Consider the following 27,248-nt stretch of genomic DNA (forward strand, 5'->3'; position numbering starts at 1 on the left):
ATGTACTTTTAAAATGAGAAATATTCAAGTAACTCTTCCATTTTTACAAAGGAGAGACTGAATCCTGTGTATCATGTTGGAGCTGATAATGTGGAGCATTGTCCGCCTGCTGAATCCGAGCAGGTGGGGGACGGGGGACAGCACAGAAACCTCAGTGTTGTGAGTTATTGAGGCACAATCCTTCTTCCTGCTGTGACTGCAGAGATGATGACCGTTACCTCGTCTTTGGTCCATCCAGGCCTCTGTAGAGTCTCTCTGTCCGGTCGTTCGTCCAGCTCTCTTCTCCTCAGGAAGCTGTAGCGGGTCATTGTGCTGCAGAAACAAGGGAACGCATCAGAGCTCAAACACAGGTCATGAGACACACCTGAGGAACATCAGATTAACTGAGCATGGACATCATCTCACCAGGACCTGCGGCTTCTGCTGCTCATCACTGCTGCTGGTACGAACACAGACACACTGCTGCTGACAGGCTCACTGCAAACACACACACAGAACACACACAGCATACACACACAGCACACACACATAGAACACAGACACACTGCTGCTGACAGGCTCACTGCAAACACACACACAAAACACACACAGCATACACACACAGCACACACACATAGAACACAGACACAGAACACACAGAACACACACAGAACACACACAGAACACACAAAAAGAACACACACACAGACACAGAACACACACACAGAACAAACACACAGAACACACAAAAAGAACACACACACAGAACACACACAGAGAACACACACAGAGAACACACACAGAGAACACACACAGAGAACACACACACACTCCTTTAAGGACAGAGAGTGAAACACTTCCAACATCATCATCATAATCATTATTGTAATAATAATAATATTATAAGAATGATTATTACATCACTATTATTAATATTACCATGTTAAAGTTAGAGTTAATGTTAAAGTAATTGTAAAGTTAATATTAATGTTAATAGTAATATTAATATTAATGTTAATGTTAACTTTAGCATTAACATTAACATTAATGTTAATGTTAATGCTAAAGTTAACATTAACATTAATGTTAAATGTCCTCTGTATCTCAGAGCAACCGTTGGGCTAGCTAGCTATAGCATGAGCTAACCGTTATAAAGGGAGAAAGAAACCATTATAACAGCCGAGAAATAAATAACGGCGTTCAAACCGGGACTTTACACCGTTAACGGCTGTTACACGTTATCTGTTAGACTTACCGGAGGAGAGAGGAGGACTAACCGGCGGACTAACCGGAGGAGAGAGGAGGACTAACCGGAGGACTAACCGGAGGAGAGAGGAGGACTAACCGGAGGACTAACCGCCGGCCGTTGGAGGGAAGGAGGAGGAACGGCTCGAGACAGTCGGTCAGAGGTCAAAGGGCAGCTAACACAGCAGCGAGCTGATTGGACACACCGAGCGATGACGTCAACAAGCGGATCAAATTCGGTTAATTTTTTTAATGATGAATATTTAATAATTTAACGAAATTATAATAACAACAACAACAACAATAATAATAATAATAACAATAATAATAATAATAACAATAATAATAATAACAATAATAATAATAATAACAATAATAATAATAATAATAATAATAATAATAATAATAACAATAATAATAATAATAACAATAATAATAATAATAATAATAATAATAATAATAATAACAATAATAATAATAATAATAACAATAATAACAATAATAATAATAATAATAATAATAATAACAATAATAATAATAATAATAATAATAATAATAATAATAACTAAACAATCACGTAAATTATACTTACATGGAAACCAAACTGAAAATCCTCTAACTGTGAGGAACAATGTGAACCAGCCTACACTCATAGATGATTTTACAATCTGCACTACAACCACTTTATTCACCCAATATAAGTTACCTCATACAGCTGTGACACATTATTTATTGTGTGTTTCTGTTCTGTGACCACTTTGTTTATTCAGTATCAGTTTATTTTCTTTTTAACACACTGTTCCTGTATGCTTGATTTCGTTATGCACTGTGTTCATTTGACCTCTTTACACACACAGTACTCCCTATTATTTCTGTTGACAAATATGTTTACCTCAGTTAATTTATTCTCTATGCAACCACAACCATGGAACATTCCCCACACTACTTCTTTATTATTATTATTTTACATTTTAATTTGAATGAATATATTCGGGATAAATGTATGTATGTGTGTGTGAACAGGATTATGTATATATTGCTGCTGTGCAGTTATTGACCTAACCTTGTTCTTAAACCACTGCTCTCTGGCCTTTTAAATGCTCCCTCGGGGAAAAATAAAGTATTTTGAATTGAATTGAATTGAATTGAATTGAAATGAAATGAATTGAATTGAATTGAATTGAATTGAATTGAATTGAATTGAATTGAAATGAATTGAATTGAATTGAATTGAACTGGATGACAGTCTTTGATAATGTGGTGGACTTAATTTCAGAGTAGAAAATTACATTAAGATATAAATTTAAAGTGCAATGATATTAATAAGATATCTAATAATTGCAATAGATACTAAAATATCTGTATGAAAAGGTAACTAAAAAGCTCTTTTTGTTTTGGAACTCATTTCCCATGATCCTTTGCGTGATGTGACGTCTCGATCTCCCGCCCATTGTGAAATGTCCCAGCATCCTTTGCTGCCTGGCTGAGAAGAAGAGGCGTCACGATGGAGTCCGCTGGTGGCTAACCTGACAGACCTTGCTATCAGCTGAATAAAGTTTGATCCGCTCATGATTCTTCAGGGGAGAGCTTGTCGGAAGATTCAGGCCCGTTAATGACAGCTAGATAGCTAACTAGCTAACTAGCTAACTCTGCAGCGGAGCTTTAGGTGAGTGTTTAGCTTCAGCGCGTTGTTGTAGCAACGACTTCAGCACCGGGCCGCCATTACCTCCGTGTACCGAACACGACGGAACACCTGAAAAACAACACGTACAGAACGAGCCCCGGTGCTCTCCTGTGATTAAAACACTTCATTAACTCCAGACTCAGCCAGAAGGGGTCAGAGAGGAACAACAGCCTGTTTACAAGCTCCTGTGAGTGCTAACAGTTAGCCTGTTAGCAAAGGGAGAGCACAAGCTAACGCAGCTAGCAGCAACATTTCAACACAGAGACGACTTTGGACACTACACACACTTTATAAAACAAGATAACACCCTTAAACTTAAGACCTCTAACTATCTCTTTAAACGTAAACGATTACAGCTCACTGCATTAGCATTAGCTCCCTATTAGCCGCCTGGATGCTAACCTCTGCAGCAGCAGCGAGCCCTCGTGTAGCAGACAGCTTTAAGTTTCTTATGACAAAACCATTGAAGAACTGAGGACTATCACTGTGTCTGTGAGGATCCTCAATACAGTCAGGGTCAACGTGAGTCCTTATGATTTACAGAGAGCTCTGAGGGCCCAAAACACAGAGATACAACATGTAAACACAGATATACAACATGTAAACACAGAGATACAACATGTAAACACAGATATACAACATGTAAACACAGAGATACAACATGTAAACACAGATATACAACATGTAAACACAGAGATGTAATATGTAAAAACAGATGTAACATGCAAACACAGAGATGTAACATGTAAACACAGAGATGTAACATGTAAACACAGAGATGTAACATGTAAACACAGAGATGTAACATGTAAACACAGAGATGTAACATGTAAACACAGAGATGTAACTTGTAAACACAGATGTAACATGTAAACACAGAGATGTAACATGTAAACACAGATGTTGCATGTAAACACAGATATGTAACATGTAAACACAGAGAGGTAACATGTAAACACAGAGATGTAACATGTAAACACAGAGATGTAATATGTAAACACAGAAATGTGAGTAAACAGAGATGTGAGTAAACAGAGATGTAAACACAGAGATGTGAGTTAACAGAGATGTAACATGTAAACACAGAGATGTAACATGTAAACACCGAGAGGTAACATGTAAACACAGAGATGTAACATGTAAACACAGAGAGGTAACATGTAAACACAGAGAGGTAACATGTAAACACAGAGATGTAACATGTAAACACAGAGAGGTAACATGTAAACACAGAGAGGTAACATGTAAACACAGAGATGTAACATGTAAACACAGAGATGTAACATGTAAACACAGAGAGGTAACATGTAAACACAGATGTTACATGTAAACACAGAGATGTAACATGTAAACACAGAGAGGTAACATGTAAACACAGAGAGGTAACATGTAAACACAGAGAGGTAACATGTAAACACATATGTTACATGTAAACACAGAGAGGTAACATGTAAACACAGAGATGTAACATGTAAACACAGAGAGGTAACATGTAAACACAGATGTTACATGTAAACACAGAGAGGTAACATGTAAACACAGAGAGGTAACATGTAAACACAGAGATGTAACATGTAAACACAGAGAGGTAACATGTAAACACAGAGAGGTAACATGTAAACACAGAGAGGTAACATGTAAACACTGAGAGATGTGACATGTAAACACAGAGATGTAACATGTAAACACAGAGAGGTAACATGTAAACACAGAGATGTAACATGTAAACACAGAGAGGTAACATGTAAACACAGAGAGGTAACATGTAAACACAGAGATGTAACATGTAAACACAGAGAGGTAACATGTAAACACAGAGAGGTAACATGTAAACACAGAGATGTAACATGTAAACACAGAGAGGTAACATGTAAACACAGAGATGTAACATGTAAACACAGAGATGTGAGTAAACAGAGATGTAAACACAGAGATGTGAGTAAACAGAGGGATGGAGAGACAGGCCAAACACAAACAGATATGTAGATGTTCAGTATGAAGTGAAATCTTAACTCATCCTTACTCAGGAGTCTTGCTCTGACGGTTAGTTTGGAGAAGAATGAATGGGTGATGACAGAGACGCGAGTTCTTCTGTCTCACGTTGTGTCCTCAGTCTTTAAACTCTTGAAAGAACACGTCAGACTCTCAGAGAGACGGATCCGAGCTGAGCAGAGAGCATCCTGAAGTGAAGATGAATACTGTGACTCTGAAGTTGTATCATATGAACCCCACATGTTGTCAGGAGTCGTTGTTGTTGTTCACTTTGTTCTGGGCTGGTGAACTGTGGTGTTTGATGTGGCGTCCCTCGGATTAGATTAGGTAACCCCTTTACCCAGCTCTGCTTTGACCCTCAGGAGCAGGCTGGTCCCTGGTGCCCTCTCTGAGGCAGGTCGTTATTGAAGTGTTTGGAGTTCGGCTCTCTTCTTGCTGGCTGAGGCTCGTGTCCTGGTAAAGGTTTCTCCGTGTGGGTGGTCACCAGGTCACGTGTCTTTCTTTCAGACTTGTTAAGTTTAAAAGATGATGATGTTCCTCCTTTCAAACCAACTAATGCTAACATGCTAGCCACCTATGCTAACACCTAGTGAAGGGTACAAGGCTTGTCCCGAATAAACATGGACGTAGTGTCTGTTCCTGAAGCCCTGTTCTGAAGCCGGTCGTTGGCGGGTGCCATATTGGAAATGCTGAACTCAACCTAACTTAGTGTGAGGTAAAGAGGCGGGCCTTTAGCCTCCTCGCTAACAGCTACAGTGTTCCCGCCTGTCAATCAAGTCAGGCACGCCCTTATTTGGGCAAAACTCTTAAGTTAAATATCTTCTGAGCTGTCTCGTTATAATAAATTCCTTGATTCCTCGTACAGTGAGAGAGAGAGAGAGAGAGAGAGAGAGAGATGAGCTCTCCAGACTGAAGTGTTTTTTGAACCAGGCTGTAAACATGTTTATTTAAAGTCTCTTTGAATGGGTGTGTATGTGGTTTCCTGTGTTTCTGCAGCCAGCCTCGAGTGGACGCTCAGTGAACTCCAGTTTTTAACACTTCCTCATGGGCCTCATGTTTTGAGGGCAGAGGTTGGTGTTTGGGAAAGGTCTCAGATTCAGTCTGATGAGGAGGACTCTGAGAACTACTTCAGAACTTCAAAACTGGGCCAGGAACCGACTCGTTGTGAGTTTGTACTGATCCACAGCCCGCTGCGCTCCAATGGTTGAATCAGTTACTGATTTGGACCCCTGTCTAGAACCCCAACATGCAGAGACCCTGAGTTCTGTTATACCTGAACCAGCTGCAGTCCTCTGTTAGCTCAACACCTTCTTTATATGACTGTGAAATGATGAAGAACACTGAACTCACTTCAAGGTTTTGATGGTGTGAGACAGTTTCTGAGCCTCTCTGATTTGGGACTCCTGAAACCCACCAGGTCCATGTTTGCTTGATATTTACTAACTGATTAGGATGCAGGTCTCTATCAGAGAGTTTTAACGTTAGACACTCACCACAAGTCCTGTTGTTTTTTTGAATGAAGTGAAATTATTGACATTATTATGCATCCTTAATCAACGGCACGATGTACCTCGGTGTGCCAGTATAATGGCAGGGGAAACACTGGAGAGAGTTCAGAGAGTCGGGGCAGCGATGACAAAGTGTGGCTGAGAGTTTGTGGAGCAGAGGAAGAGAGAGAGAGAGGATCTGAGGTGGAGGAAGGATGTGTTGGTGACGTTTCTGATGTGTGGTTTGAAGGATGGAGGTCGAGGATGATGCTGAGGTTATGGACTCCTGGGGAGGGTGTGAACCGTGTGCTCGTCGATGCTCAGTGAGAAGTTCTGGGTGGAGGGGAGGAGGGATTTGGGGCCGATGAGAATGAGTTCAGATTTATTGATGTTAAGTTTAAAGGAAGTTGTTGCTCATCCAGTCTCTGAGGACGGAGAGGACGGCAGGAGGGATTGTTTTTGGAGTGGAGATGTAGAGCTGGGTATCATCAGCGTAGCAGAGAAATTGAAGTCCATGGCGGCGTGTGATGTGACCTCGGGGGAGCATATAAAAGATGAAGAGGAGGGGACCTAGCCTTGGGGGACACCATGTGTGAGGGGGGGCGGTATGGGACTTGCTGTAATGGATGGAGATGTCACATGATGTCTCTTAATGGGACGCCTGATCATGAAGTACTCGATCTCGCTCCCTTCTTCACCCTCGTGTGTCCATCATCTCATACCTGTTTGTCTGAACCACCCGCTGTCTCTTTCTGCAGGTAGCAAGTCACCATGGCGACGGACATCGGCTCTCCGCAGCGCTTCTTCCACATGCCGCGGTTCCAGCACCAGGCGCCACGGCAGGTGTTCTACAAGCGCCCGGACTTCGCCCAGCAGCAGGCCATGCAGCAGCTCACCTTCGACGGGAAACGCATGAGGAAGGCTGTGAACCGCAAAACCATCGACTACAACCCCACAGTCATCAGATACCTGGAGGTAAACACACCTGTACACACCTCTACACACCTCTACACACCTGTACACACCTCTACACACCTCTACACACCTCTACACACTGCTGGACTGAACTCCTCCATTAAAGATACCACACACACTCTTCATGAGTTCTCAGCTACGTTTGTTTTATAACTCAACACAAGACGTTTATAAATCAATCAATCTTTATTTATAAATCACAACAAACGTTCTCCTCAGACTCTTTCCAAACAGAGCCGGTCTAGACCGTACTCTATGTTTTATTATTAACAAAGACCCAACATCAAGACTGGATCAGATCCAGTCCCATCTTCCAGACAGGACTCAGTCTGATCTCATCTTAATCCACCATGAGCAGAGCACTTTGCAGCATTTAGCAAGTTACAGTGGCAAGGACAAACTTCCTTTAACAGGCAGAAACCTCCAGCAGGACCAGACTCATGTTAGACACACATCTGCTGAGACCGTGTTGGAGAGAGGGATAGAGGGAGATGAAGAGAGAGAGAGATGATAGTGGGGAGACGGATAGTAGTAGTTGTAGCAGCTGGAGTCTGGACCACGTCCACAGCAGCAGAGATCCAGAGGAACCTACGAGACAAGGGAGCTCAGGGACTCCAGAAAGGTCTATGGTTAGTAACTTTAATGGGACAGGAAGAGTTAAAGTGAGAGACAGGCAGAGAGAGGAGAGAGAGGGAAAGACAGGATCCCAGTGTGTCAGTCTAAGCCTATAGCAGCATAACTAAGACCTGGTCCAAGCCTGATCCAGCTCTAACTATAAGCTTTATCAAAAAGGAAAGTTTGAAGCCTACTCTTAAAAGTAGAGAGGGTGTCTGCCTCCTGGACCCTGACTGGTAGATGATTCCAAAGGAGAGGGGCCTGATAGCTGAAGGCTCTACCTCCCATACTACTTTAGACTCATGTTAGACACACATCTGCTGAGACTGAAGAGACGCACACCAGACGTTTTGACCCCACACGTTGTTCAGTCCAGATTTTAAGAGTCCTCCCTCTGATGATTCTGCTCTTGTGTTTTCAGAACCGTCTGTGGCAGAGAGACCACCGAGACCTGAGAGCCATCCAGCCGGACGCAGGATGTTACAACGACGTGAGTCTGAGAGGATCCAAAAGTGTTTATGGTGTGTGTGTTCCTTCTTCAGTTGTGAATAATGAAACCTGTGTGTGTGTGTGTGTGTGTGTGTGTGTGTGTGTGTGTGTGTGTGTGTGTGTGTGTGTGTGTGTGTGTGTGTGTGTGTGTGTCTGTCTCTCAGCTGGTTCCTCCCTTGGGCATGGTGAACAACCCGATGAACGCCGTCACCACAAAGTTCGTCCGAACCTCCACCAACAAAGTCAAGTGTCCGGTGTTCGTGATCAGGGTAAGCTGTTGCTGCTGCTGCTGCTGCTGCACACGCACATGTCTCTGAGACACACGCAAACACACACACACACACACACTCACACTCACACTCACACACATTGAACGCAGATCTCAGGTGTGAACAGGTTCTTGTGTGTTTCCTGTCTCCAGTGGACTCCTGAAGGCCGCCGCCTGGTCACCGGAGCGTCGAGTGGAGAGTTCACTCTGTGGAACGGCCTCACCTTCAACTTTGAGACCATCCTACAGGTAAACACTCTTTCTACTCCACGCCCCCCTCACATGTGTAGGCTGCAGGAACGTGTGGAGCGTCTTTAGTTCTGGGCAGAGGATAATGATGATAAAGCAGCAGCAGCTCCTCCGGTGCTCTCTGTGGTTTCAGTGCAGGCTGAGCTCTGTGTGTGTCTGATCTGAACCCCTCTCACCCGGGTGACAAGCTGCTAACGCTACTTATATATCACTGTTCAGTTATCACAGTGACCCCGAGCCGACACTCGGATCACATAGATCCAATAAAATACCATTAAGTCCAGGTCTGAGGGAGTCCTAAAACTAAGAGAGGCGGAGCTAAGCAGACCAGTGACAGCTACAACATGATGCTAATGTTTTCATAACTTAATATAGGTGCATTTGGACCAAGAGCCCTGGGGTCTTTTAGCCCCCAGAACTACTTCCCCCTGAACTAAAAGGTTCCTGGTCCCCCATTGTTGTCTGCGTTTGGACCGTGGGTTGAAGTCCCGGGTAGATTGTGTAAATCAGGTCAGTGACGTATGGAGAAAAAAAAGTAAATGCACTACACCACCAGACCAGTAGAGGGCAGTAACACAAAGAGGAATGCCATTCATCACAGATGACACCATAGAAGCAGACGGACAGGCAGGTATCATTCTGAGCAACACAACAGTTAGCCTGTTAGCATGAAGAGACTCAGCTGGTCTGTTTTAGATGGTGCTATATTTCATCACAGATGGATTCACTGAATCAACACGTGAGAGGAGATAAGCGCGAGTAGCAAAGACGTTTCAACACGGCTTTAAAATCCTTTGGAACTCAAAAAGCCGTGATCGCAGAGATCGGCCGGTGTTTTCATTTAAACAGCGACCCTGTTAACTGGAGACTCTCAGCCGGATGCATCCCTCATAAACGTTGACAAAAAATTGACAAAAAAAAAATTGGAAAAAAAAAGACAAAAGGAAAATTGACAAAAAAAAATTTTACTAAAAAAATTTTTACAAAGAAAAATTTTACAAAGAAAAATTATGAAAAAAAAAATTTTGGAAGAAAAAAATTTTTGAAAAAAAAAAATTTTTGAAAAAAAAAATTTTGACAAAAAAAAATTTTGACAAAATTTTTTTTACTTAAAAGTTGATCTAGAGCCTGTCGAAAAAATTTATTTTCTTCAAATTTGAAATTTTGCTCCAAAAGCAGAAAAACCTGCGCCTGCGGTTAAAAACATGTAAAAAGCAAAGAATGAATCAACACAACAGTTAGCCTGTTAGCATGAAGAGACTCAGCTGGTCTGTTTTAGATGGTGCTATATTTCATCACAGATGGATTCACTGAATCAACACGTGAGAGGAGATAAGCGCGAGTAGCAAAGACGTTTCAACACGGCTTTAAAATCCTTTGGAACTCAAAAAGCCGTGATCGCAGAGATCGGCCGGTGTTTTGGTTTAAACAGTGACCCTGATAACTGGAGACACTCAGCCGGATGCATCCCTCATAAACGTTGACAAAAAATTGACAAAAAAAATAGACAACAAAAAATTGGAAAAAAAAAGACAAAAGGAAAATTGACAAAAAAATTTTTTACTAAAAACATTTTTACAAAGAAAAATTTTACAAAGAAAAATTATGAAAAAAAAATTTTGGAAGAAAAAAAGTTTTGAAAAAAAAAAAAGATTTGACAAATAATTTTGAAAAAAAAAAAGTTTTGAAAAAAAAAAATTTTGACAAAAAAAAATTTGACAAAATTTTTTTTGACATTTTTTTTACTAAAAAGTTGATCTAGAGCCTGTCGAAAAAATTTATTTTCTTCAAATTTGAAATTTTGCTCCAAAAGCAGAAAAACCTGCGCCTGCGGTTATAAACATGTAAAAAGCAAAGAATGAATCAACACAACAGTTAGCCTGTTAGCATGAAGAGACTCAGCTGGTCTGTTTTAGATGGTGCTATATTTCATCACAGATGGATTCACTGAATCAACACGTGAGAGGAGATAAGCGCGAGTAGCAAAGACGTTTCAACACGCCTTTAAAATCCTTTTGAACTCAAAAAGCCGTGATCGCAGAGATCGGCCGGTGTTTTGGTTTAAACGGCGACCCTGTTAACTGGAGACTCTCAGCCGGATGCATCCCTCATAAACGTCTTTAGACCATCATTAAATATCTGATGAGGATATTTTGAAATCTTAATAAAAACTAAACTAGTTTGCATTCCCAGGAACTCCCTCTGTGTTTCAACAGCTGTGTAAACTCCACAAACACTGACACGTTCAGCTGAAGGTCTCCAGTTTACAGGGTCACTTTTAAAAGCGGAACACCGGGAGGAGAGACGCATTCACGGTGGGCTGAGAGAAGACTACTGTTACAAGCTGCTAAATCAAGAGAATCACAGCTTCTTCTTTTGAAAAGTACACACACATACAAAAAAGATAGAACAAATCAAAACTAATGAAAGAAAGAGAAATCAAGAGAATCACAGATGTGTGTGATGTTATTGTGGACGGAGGGAGGAATAAAAACACTGAGGTTAATCTACCAATCAGACACATTCAGCATTGCAGGCCCCGCCCCCGGAAAGTCCCTGGACCTTTGAAAGTACTACCCCCCTAGCAGGGGCTTTTTAGGGGGGAGATTATCTACCCCTGAACTAAATTTAGACCCTGGGTCCACCGGTCCAAACACACGTAGTTCAGGGGTAAAGTTCCTGCGGTCGATAAACACCTTTTGATTTCGAGAGGCGGAGCTAAGCAGACCTGTGACACCTCTAACATGATGCTGATGTGTTCATAGCTTCATGTGGTTTAGAGAGGCGGTAGTTTGGGAGGTTGTGAGGTGGACGAGTTTGATCAAACAGTGGAGGAGTGCTGTGGAGCTCTTAAAGAGACAGCAGCTGTAACAGGTTACTTCAGGAAGAACCAAACAGCATGAATCAGCTACATATCAGAAATCTGTTCCTCTGAGGGGTCAGTGAACGCAGCGTACGGGAGGGGCTGAGAGCTGCTGCTAACATTAGCCTAGCATGTTTACAGTGAAGTGTTGTAAGACTACTGACAGTCTCTGATGACAGTGAAGACACAGAGTCCTCTGAGGTGACCCCAGGGTGAGACAGGAACACTCCTTAGTTCTGACCTCTGGTTGTAAAGCAGCACGGCCGTCTGATGGGGGTTGAAGGTTTCTGAAAGCTGTTTTCTAACACTTCTAAAATAACATGTTAACATCCGGATATCTTCAGAGCATGAGGGCCAGCTGGCGGCGTGAGATTCAGAACTTGAGAGAAACACAGAGACGTCTGCAGAAACACAGAGCTCTGGAGGAACTTCAACTTTAAACTAGAGGGAGATCATACACATCTTCACACCTGAGCATTACACAGGTCTCTCTCTCTTTCACGTCTGCAGGAGGGGGACTATTCTAACAATGTGCTTATAGTTAGCAGGGACCCCGTATGTCTGCCTGAAACACTCGTCTCTAATACAAACACAGATGTGTGAAGCAGACGGCGAGCGCTCGTTCCTCCTGTATTTGCTGTACGTCTCCACCTGTCATACTGACCCCTCCCCCCCCTTGCTCTCCTCTGCCCCCTGCAGGCTCATGATAGCCCGGTTCGAGCCATGACCTGGTCTCACAACGACATGTGGATGCTGACGGCGGACCACGGCGGCTACGTGAAGTACTGGCAGTCCAACATGAACAACGTGAAGATGTTCCAGGCTCACAAGGAGGCCATTAGAGAAGCCAGGTTTATACCCAATCTACCATTTTCTGTAGTAAAGCCCAGCCTGTGCTGCTCTCTGACAGCCAGGCGGGGGCGCCATGTGTTCACGCTGTCGTTGTGGTTGATTCATGACAGATGTAAGTGTGTGCTGTTGCAACACTGCAGTGATCTGTTGTTGATGTTCTTCCTCCTCCTGTGGCTGATGAGCTGTTTATCTCTGTGTGTAAATAAAGTTATGGAGCGTTATCTCTCGCTGGTTTGGTGGAGACGAGGACAGACGGGAGGATGAAATCAATAAAGGTTAAATAAAGCTCCGCAGGGATCAATAAAGGTTAAAATAAAGAGACGCTGCTGCTGCACACAGTCACGCTGCCCGTCTGACCCTCATCACAGGCAGCTGTAGATGTTTAAATAAAGTTTACACCTGTCAGAGGACCAATCACAGGCAGAGAAACACACCCTGACTTTGACTTTAACACCCTGGAGCCTACACGTCCCAGAATGCACCTGGACCATGTCTTTGAAGCCTGGCAGCCCGGTAAACGCACCTTCAGCTTCACGTGACGCAGACTGTATGTTAGACATCGCGGTGACATCACAGTGACATCATCAGACACAAGGTGACATCATACGGCCCTTTGACTGAAGCACCTGTACAGTGACACGCAGAGGTAGCCCTCAGTCCGTGATGATGTTCTGTGTCACACTGTACAGGTGTGCACTACATTACCCATGATCCTCAGCGAGGTCTCTGCAGACATGGATTATTGATCACAGTGAGACTGTCGTGGTTTAACCCAGGAGTCATGTGACATCATGTAACCATGATTAGAATGATTTAAATATATATATATAAAATATAACCATTACATTAAAAAGATGCATATTTACAGTATTTATATTTTTACTATATTTATATTTATACAGTATTTATATTTATACAGTATTTATATTTATACAGTATTTATATTTATACAGTATTTATATTTATACAGTATATATATTTATACAGTATTTATATTTATACTATATTTATATTTATACAGTATTTATATTTATACAGTTTTTATATTTATACAGTACTTATATTTATATTTATACAGTACTTTATTTATACTGTGTTTATATTTATTCAGAACTTATATTTATACTGTATTTATATTTATACAGTATTTATATTTATACAGTATTTATATTTATACTGTAATTATATTTATACTATATTTATATTTATACAGTATTTATATTTATACAGTATTTATATTTATACTATATTTATATTTATACAGTATTTATATTTATACAGTATTTATATTTATACAGTATTTATATTTATACAGTATTTATATTTATACTGTAATTATATTTATACAGTTTTTATATTTATACAGTACTTATATTTATATTTATACAGTACTTTATTTATACTGTGTTTATATTTATTCAGAACTTATATTTATACTGTATTTATATTTATACTGTATTTATATTTATACTGTATTTATATTTATTCAGAACTTATATTTATATTTATACAGTACTTATATTTATACTGTATTTATTCAGAACTTATATTTATATTTATACAGTATTTATATTTATACTGTGTTTATATTTATTCAGAACTTATATTTACACAGTATTTATATTCATACAGTATATTTATATGATATTTATATTTATACAGTATTTATATTCATACAGTATATTTATATGATATTTATATTTATACAGTATATTCATACAGTATATTCATACAGTATTTCTATTTATATAGTATATTTATACTGTATGAATATTTATACAGTATATATATTTATACAGTACTTATATTTATGCAGTATATATATTTATACAGTACATATATTTATGCAGTATATATATTTATACAGTATATATATTTATACAGTACATATATTTATGCAGTATATATATTTATACAGTACATATATTTATGCAGTATATATATTTATACAGTACATATATTTATGCAGTATATATATTTATACAGTACTTATATTTATGCAGTATATATATTTATACAGTATATATATTTATACAGTACTTATATTTATGCAGTATATATATTTATACAGTACTTATATTTATGCAGTATATATATTTATACAGTACTTATATTTATGCAGTATATATATTTATACAGTACATATATTTATGCAGTATATATATTTATACAGTATATATATTTATACAGTATATATATTTATACAGTATATATATTATGCAGTATATATATTTATACAGTATATATATTTATACAGTATATATATTTATACAGTACATATATTATGCAGTATATATATTTATACAGTATATATATTATGCAGTATATATATTTATACAGTATATATATTTATACAGTATATATATTATGCAGTATATATATTTATACAGTACATATATTTATACAGTATATATATTTATACAGTACATATATTATGCAGTATATATATTTATACAGTATATATATTATGCAGTATATATATTTATACAGTATATATATTATGCAGTATATATATTTATGCAGTATATATATTTATACAGTATATATATTATGCAGTATATATATTTATACAGTACATATATTTATACAGTATATATATTTATACAGTACATATATTTATGCAGTATGTAAATATAAGTAAGTTATCAGTCTGTAGCGCACAGTGAAGTGTTTCCCTGGAGAACAGACGGGATGCTGTTATTCAGAAGAACCCACAGAGAGCTGACACAGCTGCAGACTCATCATTCACCTGCCTCTGTGCTACTCACACACGCACACACACACTCACACACACACACACACACGCACACACACACACACACACACACACACACACACACACACACACACACACACACACACACACACACACACATGAATAGTGATGGTTATCTCATGTCAGAGTCCAGTCTGCAGTTTGTTCCTGTTGGTGTTTTGGACGTTCTGTATCTGTAAATATCTGAGACTGTTTTCCTCATGTCTGTCTGACCCAGCTCACTGAGACTCTGTAAATAAAAACAGATCTGATGGTTTGTAAATCATTTAAAGTCTATTTTTAAATTAAGGTAGAGTAAATAAATCATATCAGATGACGACTGAGAGATTTATTGTTTTTATGAGATATTTAAAATGTAAAGTCAATTTAAAGCTGTTCCTGCCTGATAGAGGATTTCAGCTGCTCCACAGTTCAGGGTCTCCTTTGTGGTGTTTTTAGTTTTCAATGGGGGACGAGTCAGGACTGCAGGCAGGCCGGTTCAGCACCTGGACTCTTCTCCTACAGAGCCATGCTGTTGTAGTCCGTGCAGAATGTGGTTTGGCGTGGTCTAGCTGAAATCTGTAAGGTCTTCCTGAAGACCTCTTGGTCTGGATGGCAGCATGTGTTCCTCCTAAACCTGTAGATATGGTTCAGCATTAATGGAGCCTTCACAGATGTGGAAGCTACCCATGCCATGGACTCTGATGATCCACATGCCATCAGGGACGCTGGCTTTGACCTGTGAGCTGATAACAAGCCGGGTGGTCCCTCTCCTCTTAAGAGCGGAGGACACAGCGTCCAGGATTTCATCAGACCACAGGACAGTTTTCCCCTCAGTCCATCTTAGACTGGCTCAGGTCCAAAGAAGTCTCTGTGGTTCTGGATCAGGTTTATATATGGTTTCCTCTTTACATGGTTCAGTTTGAACCTGCATTTGTGGATGCAGTGACTTCCACTACAGAGTCATGTCTGTTTTTAATGCAGTGACTTCCACTGCAGAGTCATGTCTGTTTATAATGCAGTGACTTCCACTGCAGAGACATGTCTGTGTTTAATGCAGTGACTTCCACTACAGAGTCATGTCTGTGTTTAATGCAGTGACTTCCGCTGCAGAGTCATGTCTGTGTTTAATGCAGTGACTTCCACTACAGAGTCATGTCTGTGTTTAATGCAGTGACTTCCACTACAGAGTCATGTCTGTTTATAATGCAGTGACTTCCACTACAGAGTCATGTCTGTGTTTAATGCAGTGACTTCCACTACAGAGTCATGTCTGTGTTTAATGCAGTGACTTCCACTGCAGAGTCATGTCTGTGTTTAATGCAGTGACTTCCACTACAGAGTCATGTCTGTGTTTGATGCAGTGACTTCCACTGCAGAGTCATGTCTGTGTTTATAATGCAGTGACTTCCACTACAGAGTCATGTCTGTGTTTAATGCAGTGACTTCCACTACAGTCATGTCTGTGTTTAATGCAGTGACTTCCACTGCAGAGTCATGTCTGTGTTTAATACAGTGACTTCCACTACAGAGTCATGTCTGTGTTTAATGCAGTGACTTCCACTACAGAGTCATGTCTGTGTTTAATGCAGTGACTTCCACTGCAGAGTCATGTCTGTGTTTAATGCAGTGACTTCCACTACAGAGTCATGTCTGTGTTTGATGCAGTGACTTCCACTACAGAGTCATGTCTGTGTTTAATGCAGTGACTTCCACTGCAGAGTCATGTCTGTGTTTATAATGCAGTGACTTCCACTACAGAGTCATGTCTGTGTTTAATGCAGTGACTTCCACTACAGTCATGTCTGTTTATAATGCAGTGACTTCCACTACAGAGTCATGTCTGTTTATAATGCCGTGACTTCCACTGCAGTCATGTCTGTGTTTAATGCAGTGACTTCCACTGCAGAGTCATGTCTGTGTTTAATGCAGTGACTTCCACTGCAGAGTCATGTCTGTGTTTAATGCAGTGACTTCCACTACAGAGTCATGTCTGTTTATAATGCAGTGACTTCCACTGCAGAGTCATGTTATTATGATGATAATAAATAAAGCATGTCCAGGTTACAGTGAACACTGTCAGGTCAGTGGAGCCTCCTCTCTCAGCTGTGGTCCTGTCCCTGTAGAGGTTCAGTTCTGACCCGTCCTCTCCTCCTCTCTAGTTTCTCTCCCACAGATAATAAGTTCGCCACGTGCTCAGACGACGGGACCGTCCGGATCTGGGACTTCCTGCGCTGCCATGAGGAGAGGATCCTCCGAGGTAAGACCGGATCATGATCCCATCACCAATCAGAGTCAGGCCAACGCAGAGACACGCCCACTCCTCCTCACAGAGACACGCCCACTCCTCACAGAGGCAAGGTCTGCAGCTGGACTAACCCTCTCTGTGTGTGTGTGTGTGTGTGTGTGTGTGTGTGTGTGTGTGTGTGTGTGTGTGTGTGTGTGTGTGTGTGTGTGTGTGTGTGTGTGTGTGTGTGTGTGTGTGTGTGTGTGTGTGTGTGTGTGTGTGTGTTTTTCAGGTCACGGTGCAGATGTGAAGTGTGTGGACTGGCACCCCACTAAAGGCCTGGTGGTCTCTGGCAGCAAAGACAGCCAGCAGCCAATCAAGTTCTGGGACCCAAAGACCGGGCAGAGTCTGGCTACACTGTGAGTCCACATACTGACCCCAGACCAGATCAAAGAGGGTCTGGTCTCACATCAAGCTCAGGGTTTATCATGTATTGTAAGATGTTTCAGACCCTGACTGTTTTAAGTCCCGTCAGTGATTAAGAACCAATCAGAGGACGTCTCCAGTGACCACGTGGCGGTCAGTGCTTACCTCACTTCCTGTGTGGTTGGTCATTAACAGAGCCTCTCTCTCCTCAGCCACGCCCACAAGAACACGGTGATGGAGGTGAAGTGGAACCTGAACGGTAACTGGCTGCTGACGGCGTCACGTGACCACCTGTGTAAGCTGTTCGACATCAGGAACCTGAAGGAGGAGCTCCAGGTGTTCAGAGGACACAAGAAGGAGGCCACAGGTGAGTCTGAGCAGACCCTCTGAGACCTCTTCTGGACCAGCGCGACCCGGGTTGTATTTCCGGGCTGGTCCTCGCGCTGGTTCGGAGCTGGTTGAACTCGTGAACCAACACGGCGCCCGTTAGTTTCTCCGCCCGCTCTCCCTCGTGGAAGAGGCACGCCATGACGTCAGATTTACATGACCGCTTTTCCCAGCAGCGCTAGCGTGAACTTTCCCTCACAACAACAACGATGGAGGACAACGGCAGCTGGTCTCCTCGGCCGACCGCTGCTTTGTCTTTGAATCCATTAGTCTCTTGGATTTGATCGCTGCAGGACGATGGAGGAAACACGTTTGGTTAGGGTTTTGATCACGACAACCCCGCCCCTCGCCCCTGACGTAAGCGGGTCGCCGTTCTAGACCAGCAAAGAGTTGGAGCCGCTCTGGAACCGGTTTTCCCGGCCGGGAGCCCTGAAACTTCCTCAGTCCAAAAGGGGTATGAGAGACCAGATACTAGGTTCGGTTCCTGTTCTCATTAGACCTTCAGTCTGGTCTACTGTGTTATACTGTGGGAAGCTGCAGGTGTTCCCTGAAGTGTAGGCTCATATTTTATTCAGCCAGTTCTATTTAGGGAAAACACCCAGTTTGCTGGGTTCCCTGTGATAACAAAAGAAAGGTGAGAAAAGTTAACATCAGGTTCAAAGGCTCTTCTTCTGGCCTCAGGTCACACAGCAGTGCAGAGAGAGCGGCTCCTGCAGCTCCTTTTAAAGCTGGTCACCTGCTTTGGATGTTAGAAAAGACTTGATCCAGTGATATTACTCAAACACTAAAACACTTTGTGTAATATCTTAAAGGTGACATATCCTGCAGAATGTTCTTTTTAATGGTTCTCTCCCTGAAATCTGTGTCCCTGTCTACAAACCCCCTGAAAAGTCAAAGACTCCATTCTGCCCCTGTTCTGATTTCTCCACCTTTCTGTAAATGTGTGCTGAAACCAGCCGTTTCAGTTTTCAGTGTTTTTCATACGTCACAACGCCATCCGGTCTGTAACAGGAAGTCAGAGCTCGGAGCTTGTTCAGCCCATAGACTGTATAAAATACAACTCAACCCCTCCTCCGTTTTTCATTCCCTGCACACATGTGTGCTAACAAGGAGCTTAGGAGGGAGGCATGCTAGTTGTAGGCTGTCTTAATAAACACAAAGGTCGCTTTGACTCCCCACGTCTGCAGATTTGAAGATCTAGTGGATGATTTTTAGTTTTCATGGATAAGTGCTAGCGCTAGTTAGCATAGCCACATAGCTACATGTTGGTAGCCGTGTACCAAGACACACGTCGACATGCTGACAAATAAAACAACAAGAAACACTAAATCTGTGACCAATGGTTCAGAAAGGTCCTGCTGCAGGCGCCTCTCCATCAGGATCAGATTCTGGATCAGATTCAGAGGGTTGAAGTAACGCGGGTCTGTGAGCAGCCGTGTATATTCAGCCAACATGGAAACATTAGATCAACGTGCTGGACGGCGGAGGCCACGCCCACTCCCTGAGGGGGCGTGGTCAGAGAGCTCATTCTCATTTAAAGGCACAGACACAGAAAACAGCCTGTTCTGAGCAGGGCTGAAAAAGAGGGGTTTACAGGCAGACCAGAATCTTAGACCAAGATATGTTGATGAAGAAGAGCAGAATATGTCACCTTTAGGTTAAATGATTCAGCCTCTCCCTGCTGAAAAGTAAAAAGAAAACATTCTTGATGTGACCACTATGAAGATATTTTGATTCTCTTGATTCAAATAAAATAATGATGATGATGAGGACGACGACGATGATGATGATGATGATGATGATGATGATGATGATGAAGATGACGACGACGACGACGACGACGACGACGACGATGACGATGATGATGATGATGTGATGATGATGATGATGTTGTCTCTGTCTCTGTCTCTGTCTCTGCAGCGGTGGCGTGGCATCCCGTCCATGAGGGTCTGTTTGCGAGCGGCGGCTCTGACGGCTCCCTGCTCTTCTGGCACACGGGGTAACTTTGACCTGAGACTGACCCCGAGTCAGCTGATAGAGTGTGATGATGAACGCCACGCCCACTGCCTCAGGCGCTAACGCTGCTGGTGTTTGTTTGCAGGGTGGAGAAGGAGGTGGGAGGGATGGAGATGGCCCATGAGGGGATGATCTGGAGCCTGGCCTGGCACCCGCTGGGTCACATCCTGTGCTCGGGCTCCAACGACCACACCAGGTAGAGAGATGAGTCACACCCTCAGCATGAACGGCGTGATCTCTGAACTGCGTCCACGTGACTCGTGTTTATTAACCACACACAGCGTCCTCGTGGTCCTGGTCTGTCTTCACGTCTCTCCGTCTCTTCTTTTCAGTAAGTTCTGGACCAGGAACCGGCCCGGCGATAAGATGAGAGACCGTTATAACCTGAACCTGCTGCCCGGGATGTCAGAGGATGGCGTGGAGTACGGTGAGCCGCAGGGGTCAAACTGACTGACACGTGTGTTTGCTTCTGAAGCAGCTGCTGACGGGCGCTCTGTGTTTGGGTTTCAGATGATCTGGACCTGAACAGCGTGGCCTCCATCCCCGGGATGGGGATCCCCGAGCAGCTGAAGGCCGCCATGGAGCTGGAGCAGAGCAGTGAGTCTCAGAGTCCTGGTCCAGTCTGCAGGAACCAAGCTGGTCTTTTAATGATCCGTCTAGACCAGCAAGTCTGACTCAGGTCTGAATCAGGTCTGACTCAGGTCTGAATCAGGTCTGAATCAGGTCTGACTCAGGTCTGACTCAGGTCTGAATCAGGTCTGAATCAGGTCTGAATCAGGTCTGACTCAGGTCTGAATCAGGTCTGAATCAGGTCTGACTCAGGTCTGAATCAGGTCTGAATCAGGTCTGAATCAGGTCTGAATCAGGTCTGACTCAGGTCTGAATCAGGTCTGAATCAGGTCTGAATCAGGTCATACTCAGGTCTGAATCAGGTCTGAATCAAGTCTGAATCAGGTCTGAATCAGGTCTGACTCAGGTCATACTCAGGTCTGAATCAGGTCTGAATCAGGTCATACTCAGGTCTGACTCAGGTCTGACTCAGGTCTGAATCAGGTCTGAATCAGGTCATACTCAGGTCTGACTCAGGTCTGACTCAGGTCTGACTCAGGTCTGACTCAGGTCTGAATCAGGTCTGAATCAGGTCATACTCAGGTCTGACTCAGGTCTGACTCAGGTCATACTCAGGTCTGAATCAGGTCTGAATCAGGTCATACTCAGGTCTGACTCAGGTCTGAATCAGGTCTGAATCAGGTCATACTCAGGTCTGACTCAGGTCTGACTCAGGTCTGACTCAGGTCTGAATCAGGTCTGAATCAGGTCATACTCAGGTCTGACTCAGGTCTGACTCAGGTCATACTCCGGTCTGAATCAGGTCTGACTCAGGTCTGAATCAGGTCATACTCAGGTCTGACTCAGGTCTGAATCAGGTCATACTCAGGTCTGAATCAGGTCTGAATCAGGTCATACTCAGGTCTGACTCAGGTCTGACTCAGGTCATACTCCGGTCTGAATCAGGTCTGACTCAGGTCTGACTCAGGTCTGACTCAGGTCTGAATCAGGTCATACTCAGGTCTGACTCAGGTCTGACTCAGGTCTGAATCAGGTCTGACTCAGGTCTGACTCAGGTCATACTCAGGTCTGACTCAGGTCTGACTCAGGTCTGACTCAGGTCTGACTCAGGTCATACTCAGGTCTGACTCAGGTCTGACTCAGGTCTGACTCAGGTCTGACTCAGGTCTGACTCAGGTCTGAATCAGGTCTGACTCAGGTCTGACTCAGGTCTGACTCAGGTCTGAATCAGGTCTGACTCAGGTCTGACTCAGGTCTGACTGTTGTCCCCAGATAAGGAGGCGGCCCCCGAGGTGGAAATGTCGATCCCGGGTCTGGACTGGGGCATGGATGAGGTCATGGGGAAAGACACCAAGAAGGTCCCTCAGAAGAAAGTCCCGTACGCTAAACCCATCCCAGCACAGTTCCAGCAGGTAAACACATGAAGACCCCGGATGTGGTCTTTACTCGGGTACGTTGATGCGGTTTGGTGAAAGAGTACTCATGGTGGGAACTGGTCCTCTCCACAGGCCTGGGCGGAGAACAAAGTCCCCATGATGCCCCCGGGTGGAGAACTGTCCAAAGAGCGGAAGGTGGAGCAGAAAGCGGACTCCAAGAAGAAGACTCAGGCGGAGATGGAGCAGGAGATGGCAGCTCTGCAGTACACCAACCCCATGCTGCTGGAGGTGAGCCCCTCTGGACCTGATCCATCAGGACAGACCGGCAGGTTTCTTTATTCTGGTCCCTACTATCAGACCGGACCCCGGGACATCCTGATGGATCTGTGAGCAGGTATCACCTGTCAGACCACATCCCAGACCTGAAACTAACGTCTCTGCTTCCTCCTCAGAAAATGAAGATGGACCGGATGAGCACAGACGGGAACATGGGCCCCCCGCAGGGGCAGGGCCCGATGCCACCCTTCCCCGGCCCTGGAGGCCCCGGGGGCCCGATGCCTCCCGGTCAGCAGGGCTTCCCCCCAAACATGCCTCCTCAGCAGATGCCCAACAACATGGGGCCCCCCATGGGCCCAGGAGGCATGCAGCCTCCTTTCATGCCTCCTGGACAGATGGGGCCTCCCTCTGGACCCCAGACTCACCAAGGGCCCCCTCAGGGAATGATGGGTCCACCGGACATGCAAGGACCCCAAGGTATGCAGAGACATTCAGGGCCTCCCAGAAACATGGGTCCCCAAGGGCCACATGGAATGGGACCCAGAGGGATGCAGGGGCCTCCTGGTGGGATGATGGGACCACCGCCTCGGGGAATGGGTCCAAGAGATCCTCAGGGGCCTCCCCCTCAGGGGGGCATGATGCCACCTCAGGGGAATATGATGGGCCCGCAGGGTCCTATGCAGGGGGGGATGATGGGGCCCCCGCCCAGGACTCATGGAAACAATTACGGCATGGGCAACATGCAGGGGCCCCCAGGAGGGATGCATGGGCCTCCAGGAAACATGCAGGGGCCCCCAGGCAACATGCAAGGACCCCATGGGAACATGCAGGGGCCCCCAGGTAACATGCAAGGACCCCATGGGAACATGCAGGGGCCCCAAGGCAACATGCAAGGACCACATGGGAACTTGCAAGGGCCCCAAGGGAACATGCAAGGGCCCCCATACATGCAGCACCAGGTGAGTTCAGTTTCATGTTATATCATGAGGGGGCTCTGGTCTTCAGAGGGATCCAGGACCAGGTCCAGCCCAGTGTTTGTTACTCTGTCACCAGGACTGGTTTTAGTCCTGAATAACTGGGATCTGGTCTTTTTTTAGGGTCAGAACTCGGGGCCCATGATGGGCCACGGGATGGGCCAGCAGGGGCCCAACAGCAAAGGTAGGACTCTGTTGTAGACCGGCTTAATGTTTCAGTTTGTGCTGCTTTAAAACACTCAGCACTCCGTGTCTCATGTTGGTGGGGTGGACTGATGAGCCCTGCAGGTTCACACGTGGACCTGCAGGGTCCGTCACGCTCTGACCTTTAACCTGAAGGTCTCTGAAAGACCCGTCAGGACTTAACTGTTCTAACATCACAAATAACATTTGTCATCTCAGGAGACCCTCGGGGGCCGCCACCCAACCACCACATGGGCCCTCCAGAGAGACAGGGTCCTGGAGGTCCTGGGGGGCCCGACCAAGGCTCAGGTACTTACTGGGGTGACAACCAGCAGGGTCGACGTGGACCCCAGGACTTTGATGGAGGCCAGGACTTCCATGGCAGAGGAGAGGAGGGCTGGAGAACTGGACCAGGCTACCAGGGAGGAGGAGGAGCAGGGGGGGGAGGCCACAGAGGGGGCGGACACAGAGGAGGGGGGGGGAATGGAGGGAACTGGGGTTCTGATGAGAGGTTCAGCGGAGGAGACTTCAGAGGTCGGAGAGACGACAGGTGAGTGACAGGTGGAACTAAAACTGAAACCTGCTGACCCTGCAGGTCTGATCTTATCTGATCCGGACTCGTTTGCTCTTTCAGATTCAGGGGGGGAGGCTCCAGCCGGCCCGGGGGCCGAGGTTACACCGAGGAGTACGGGGGCCAGGAGGAGGGCTACGACGGCTCGGAGGAGATGGGTCGCAGCTGGGAGAGCGGAGGGAGAGGGAGGCCCCCCCCTCGAGGAGGAGGTCCACCCAGAGGAGGAGGTGAGAGGATCTAGATCTGGTTCCTGGGGAGTCCACACCCTGATTTACAAACAACATGTTTCCCTTCACACCTCTGTAACTGTCGGGTCCAGCCTCATCCAGAATCCCTTTAGGACCCCCACCCACCACATAACGAGCCTGTCATTCAGGGTTGGAGTCCTTCCTGTTCAACCAGAGACGTAGACTTCATCCCGGATCACCAGGTCCCAGTGATCCAGCATGATGCTGCACAAACAAGCTCTCCACTAGAAACTATGATTTGATCCTGGTTCTTCCTGATGGCTCACTCAGACCCGGTCTTTCTGACGGAGGGCTTGAGTTCTGTCTGGTTCTCATTGAGGGTTCCTTTCAGCACCGAGCTCTTTGTCCCTGTAGTGTCCTCTGCTGTTTGGTGGTTGTTGTTTGAGGGGGCGGACTCTCTGAAATAAGAAACCTTGAACACTACAACTCCCATCATCCCCGTCACCTCGTGTCCTCCTCCCCTTTCAGGACGTTACCTTTCTCAAAGTGAATCTCATGATCGGTTTCTGCTCCTCCAGGAGACTGCCTCACGTCTCTGCAGGCTCTTATTGTGGCGGTTCTCTTCTTCTCTTCCTGTCTGCAGGTCATGACGGTTATCGGGATGGTCAACAGATGCATGATGGGTCTTCTCCGGCTGGTCGAGAGCGGTCCTCCTCCCTACAGGGAATGGACATGGCGTCTCTGCCCCCACGAAAGCGTCCATGGCAGGATGGCCCGGGAACTGGAGACCCCCGTGAGCACGAGTCCCCGGGCGCTGACGGAGGTCTGAGCACGTTTACGCATCATTACACACGACATCATGACCTTCAGTCTGAAGAGTCAGCAGCCATGTTTCAGTGTCTCTGTCTGTGTTCAACCGCACACGTCAACAAGTTTCAAACCAACACATCTGTCCCACCACACATCACAACACCTGCAGTAAGAGAGCAGAGCAGAGCAGGGCAGGGCAGGGCAGGGCAGAGCAGGGCAGGGCAGGGCAGAGCAGGGCAGAGCAGAGCAGGGCAGATCCTCCTTTATTCGTCCCCCAACAGGGAAATTCATGGAGTTCCAGCAGCAAACAAGAAGGTGTACAGAACAAGAATTTAACAAGAATATATAAAGGAAAGAAATGTCCATCAGAGACGGCAGCTTGGCCATAATTCTCCTGTCAGCCACCACCTCCACAGGGTCCAGGACTGAGCTGGCCTTCAGTTAGTTCAGTCTGACTCTCCTGTATCCTGTCCTCCCACAGCAGGTGAAATCCTTCCAATGTGGCGTTGGTGTCCGGTGTTAGCTCTGTTAGCATGATGCTACTCTGGTGCTGGGTTAGCTGGTCCACCTTATCGTAGATAGATCTTACAGTCCCCATAACGGTGGGTGGAAGGACGGGTCCATGTGGTCTTTTCTTAGCTTGCACCTCAGTACCAGCACGTCGTCCTCGCCTCCTTCTCCTCAGCTCACAGGGAACATCAGCCCTGTATCGTTTAGCATCGACATGCTACAGGATGCTAACAGCTGATCTCATATGTTAACAATGTAACCATGGATACACGCAGGAACAAAAACAGTTAAAACACCCCTGCAGACGTAGTCAGTTTGGTGTCCATGGCCAACAAATGAGTCCTTAAAAGTCCTGACAGGCTCCAAATACAAAGAGAACTAAACAGATAGAAGAACAACCAAGAGAGAGCTGCTGCAACAAGCAGACACTCACACGGCCCTTAGCAATACCCTCAGAGCCCAGCAGGGGGCACCACCTGCAGCTCCCTCAGAGCCCAGCAGGGGGCACCACCTGCAGCTCCCTCAGAGCCAAGCAGGGGGCACCACCTGCAGCTCCCTCAGAGCCCAGCAACGGGGCACCGCCTGCAGCTCCCTCAGAGCCCAGCAAGGGGCACCACCTGCAGCTCCCTCAGAGCCCAGCAGGGGGCACCGCCTGTCTCTGAGGATCACTGTGTTTATGTTTATTTACTCTGTTCCCGCAGGTCGCCCCCCTCAGGACGGAGGTTATGGTCCACCTAGTCGAGGTGGACGAGGCGGCTGGGGTCCTGGAGGACCTGGACCTGGACAAGGACCGGCAATTCGGAGAGGAGGACCAGCACCCAGAGGACCACCAAGGGGGGGAGGTCGGGGTCGGTAGTCCTGGAGAAAACTGACCCACAATGATCCCCTTCTTCTCTGGTGGTCTCATCTCTGCTGGTACTCCCACAGCCTGAGACTGAGTCCAGACCCTGATCCTTCAGACGAACTTGAGGTCACATGACACACTTGGACCTGTGCTGCTGAGAAAGACGCTGGTTCCTGATTGGTCCACACTGACGGTGCAGTCTGAGGAGCTCAGACGGCTTTTAATGTATCATATGTAGAGAATCTGTCTTTGTATCGAGTCTCTTTGATTTCACGTGAACTTCGTCTTCAGGTCGTCGCTTTGGTTCCTTTTGTAAAGATTTCTATGTTTGTGTTTTCACCGAGGTGGACAATAAAGATTCACACTTCAGCTACCTGTGTGTGCGTGTGCTCGGTGTGTGTGTGTGTGTGTGTGTGTGTAGCTCTCTCTCTGCAGAG

At 44.9% G+C, this 27,248-nt stretch overlaps 2 protein-coding genes across 5 annotated transcripts in view; one reads left to right on the top strand and one right to left on the bottom strand.

The window, feature by feature from the left end:
• LOC117809041 (transcriptional activator Myb-like) overlaps positions 1-1,371 on the bottom strand; it is an 18,503-nt gene extending 17,132 nt beyond the window's left edge. For 2 of the 4 annotated variants that reach the window (XM_034678719.1, XM_034678720.1), the window contains exons 1-3: positions 1,235-1,342; positions 406-477; positions 219-312 (exon numbers count right to left, since the gene is read on the bottom strand). In XM_034678719.1, coding sequence (XP_034534610.1) covers positions 219-312; positions 406-431 — 120 coding nt within the window. In that variant the 5' untranslated portion in view covers positions 432-477; positions 1,235-1,342. Of the gene's footprint in view, positions 1-218; positions 313-405; positions 478-1,234 lie in introns of all 4 variants that reach the window. The other 2 variants (XM_034678717.1, XM_034678718.1) reach the window with 2 other exon arrangements.
• Positions 1,372-2,701: 1,330 nt separating this feature from the next.
• Positions 2,702-27,184, top strand: wdr33 (WD repeat domain 33). The gene is made up of 21 exons (XM_034678716.1): positions 2,702-2,890; positions 7,146-7,362; positions 8,399-8,467; positions 8,631-8,735; positions 8,888-8,983; positions 12,546-12,697; positions 17,616-17,713; positions 17,973-18,099; positions 18,319-18,473; positions 20,414-20,492; positions 20,595-20,705; positions 20,842-20,936; positions 21,020-21,106; positions 22,352-22,491; positions 22,588-22,743; positions 22,908-23,690; positions 23,829-23,889; positions 24,108-24,438; positions 24,523-24,686; positions 25,291-25,470; positions 26,669-27,184. Exons 2-21 carry the CDS (start codon positions 7,159-7,161, stop codon positions 26,821-26,823), a joined length of 3,348 nt encoding a protein of 1,115 aa, XP_034534607.1. The 5' UTR covers positions 2,702-2,890; positions 7,146-7,158; the 3' UTR covers positions 26,824-27,184.
• The last annotated feature ends 64 nt before the right edge of the window (positions 27,185-27,248 follow it).

This window comes from Notolabrus celidotus, unplaced genomic scaffold, assembly GCF_009762535.1.
Source record: "Notolabrus celidotus isolate fNotCel1 unplaced genomic scaffold, fNotCel1.pri scaffold_212_arrow_ctg1, whole genome shotgun sequence".
Taxonomy (NCBI): domain Eukaryota; kingdom Metazoa; phylum Chordata; class Actinopteri; order Labriformes; family Labridae; genus Notolabrus; species Notolabrus celidotus.

Excerpts from the sequence above, each read along its gene's own strand:
- wdr33 (XM_034678716.1), top strand. The coding sequence starts at position 7,159 with ATGGCGACGGACATCGGCTCTCCGCAGCGCTTCTTCCACATGCCGCGG. Across the intron at positions 22,492-22,587 it reads TCCCAGCACAGTTCCAGCAG|GCCTGGGCGGAGAACAAAGT; the intron begins GTAAACACATGA and ends TCCTCTCCACAG. Across the intron at positions 24,439-24,522 it reads AGAGGTCGGAGAGACGACAG|ATTCAGGGGGGGAGGCTCCA; the intron begins GTGAGTGACAGG and ends TTGCTCTTTCAG.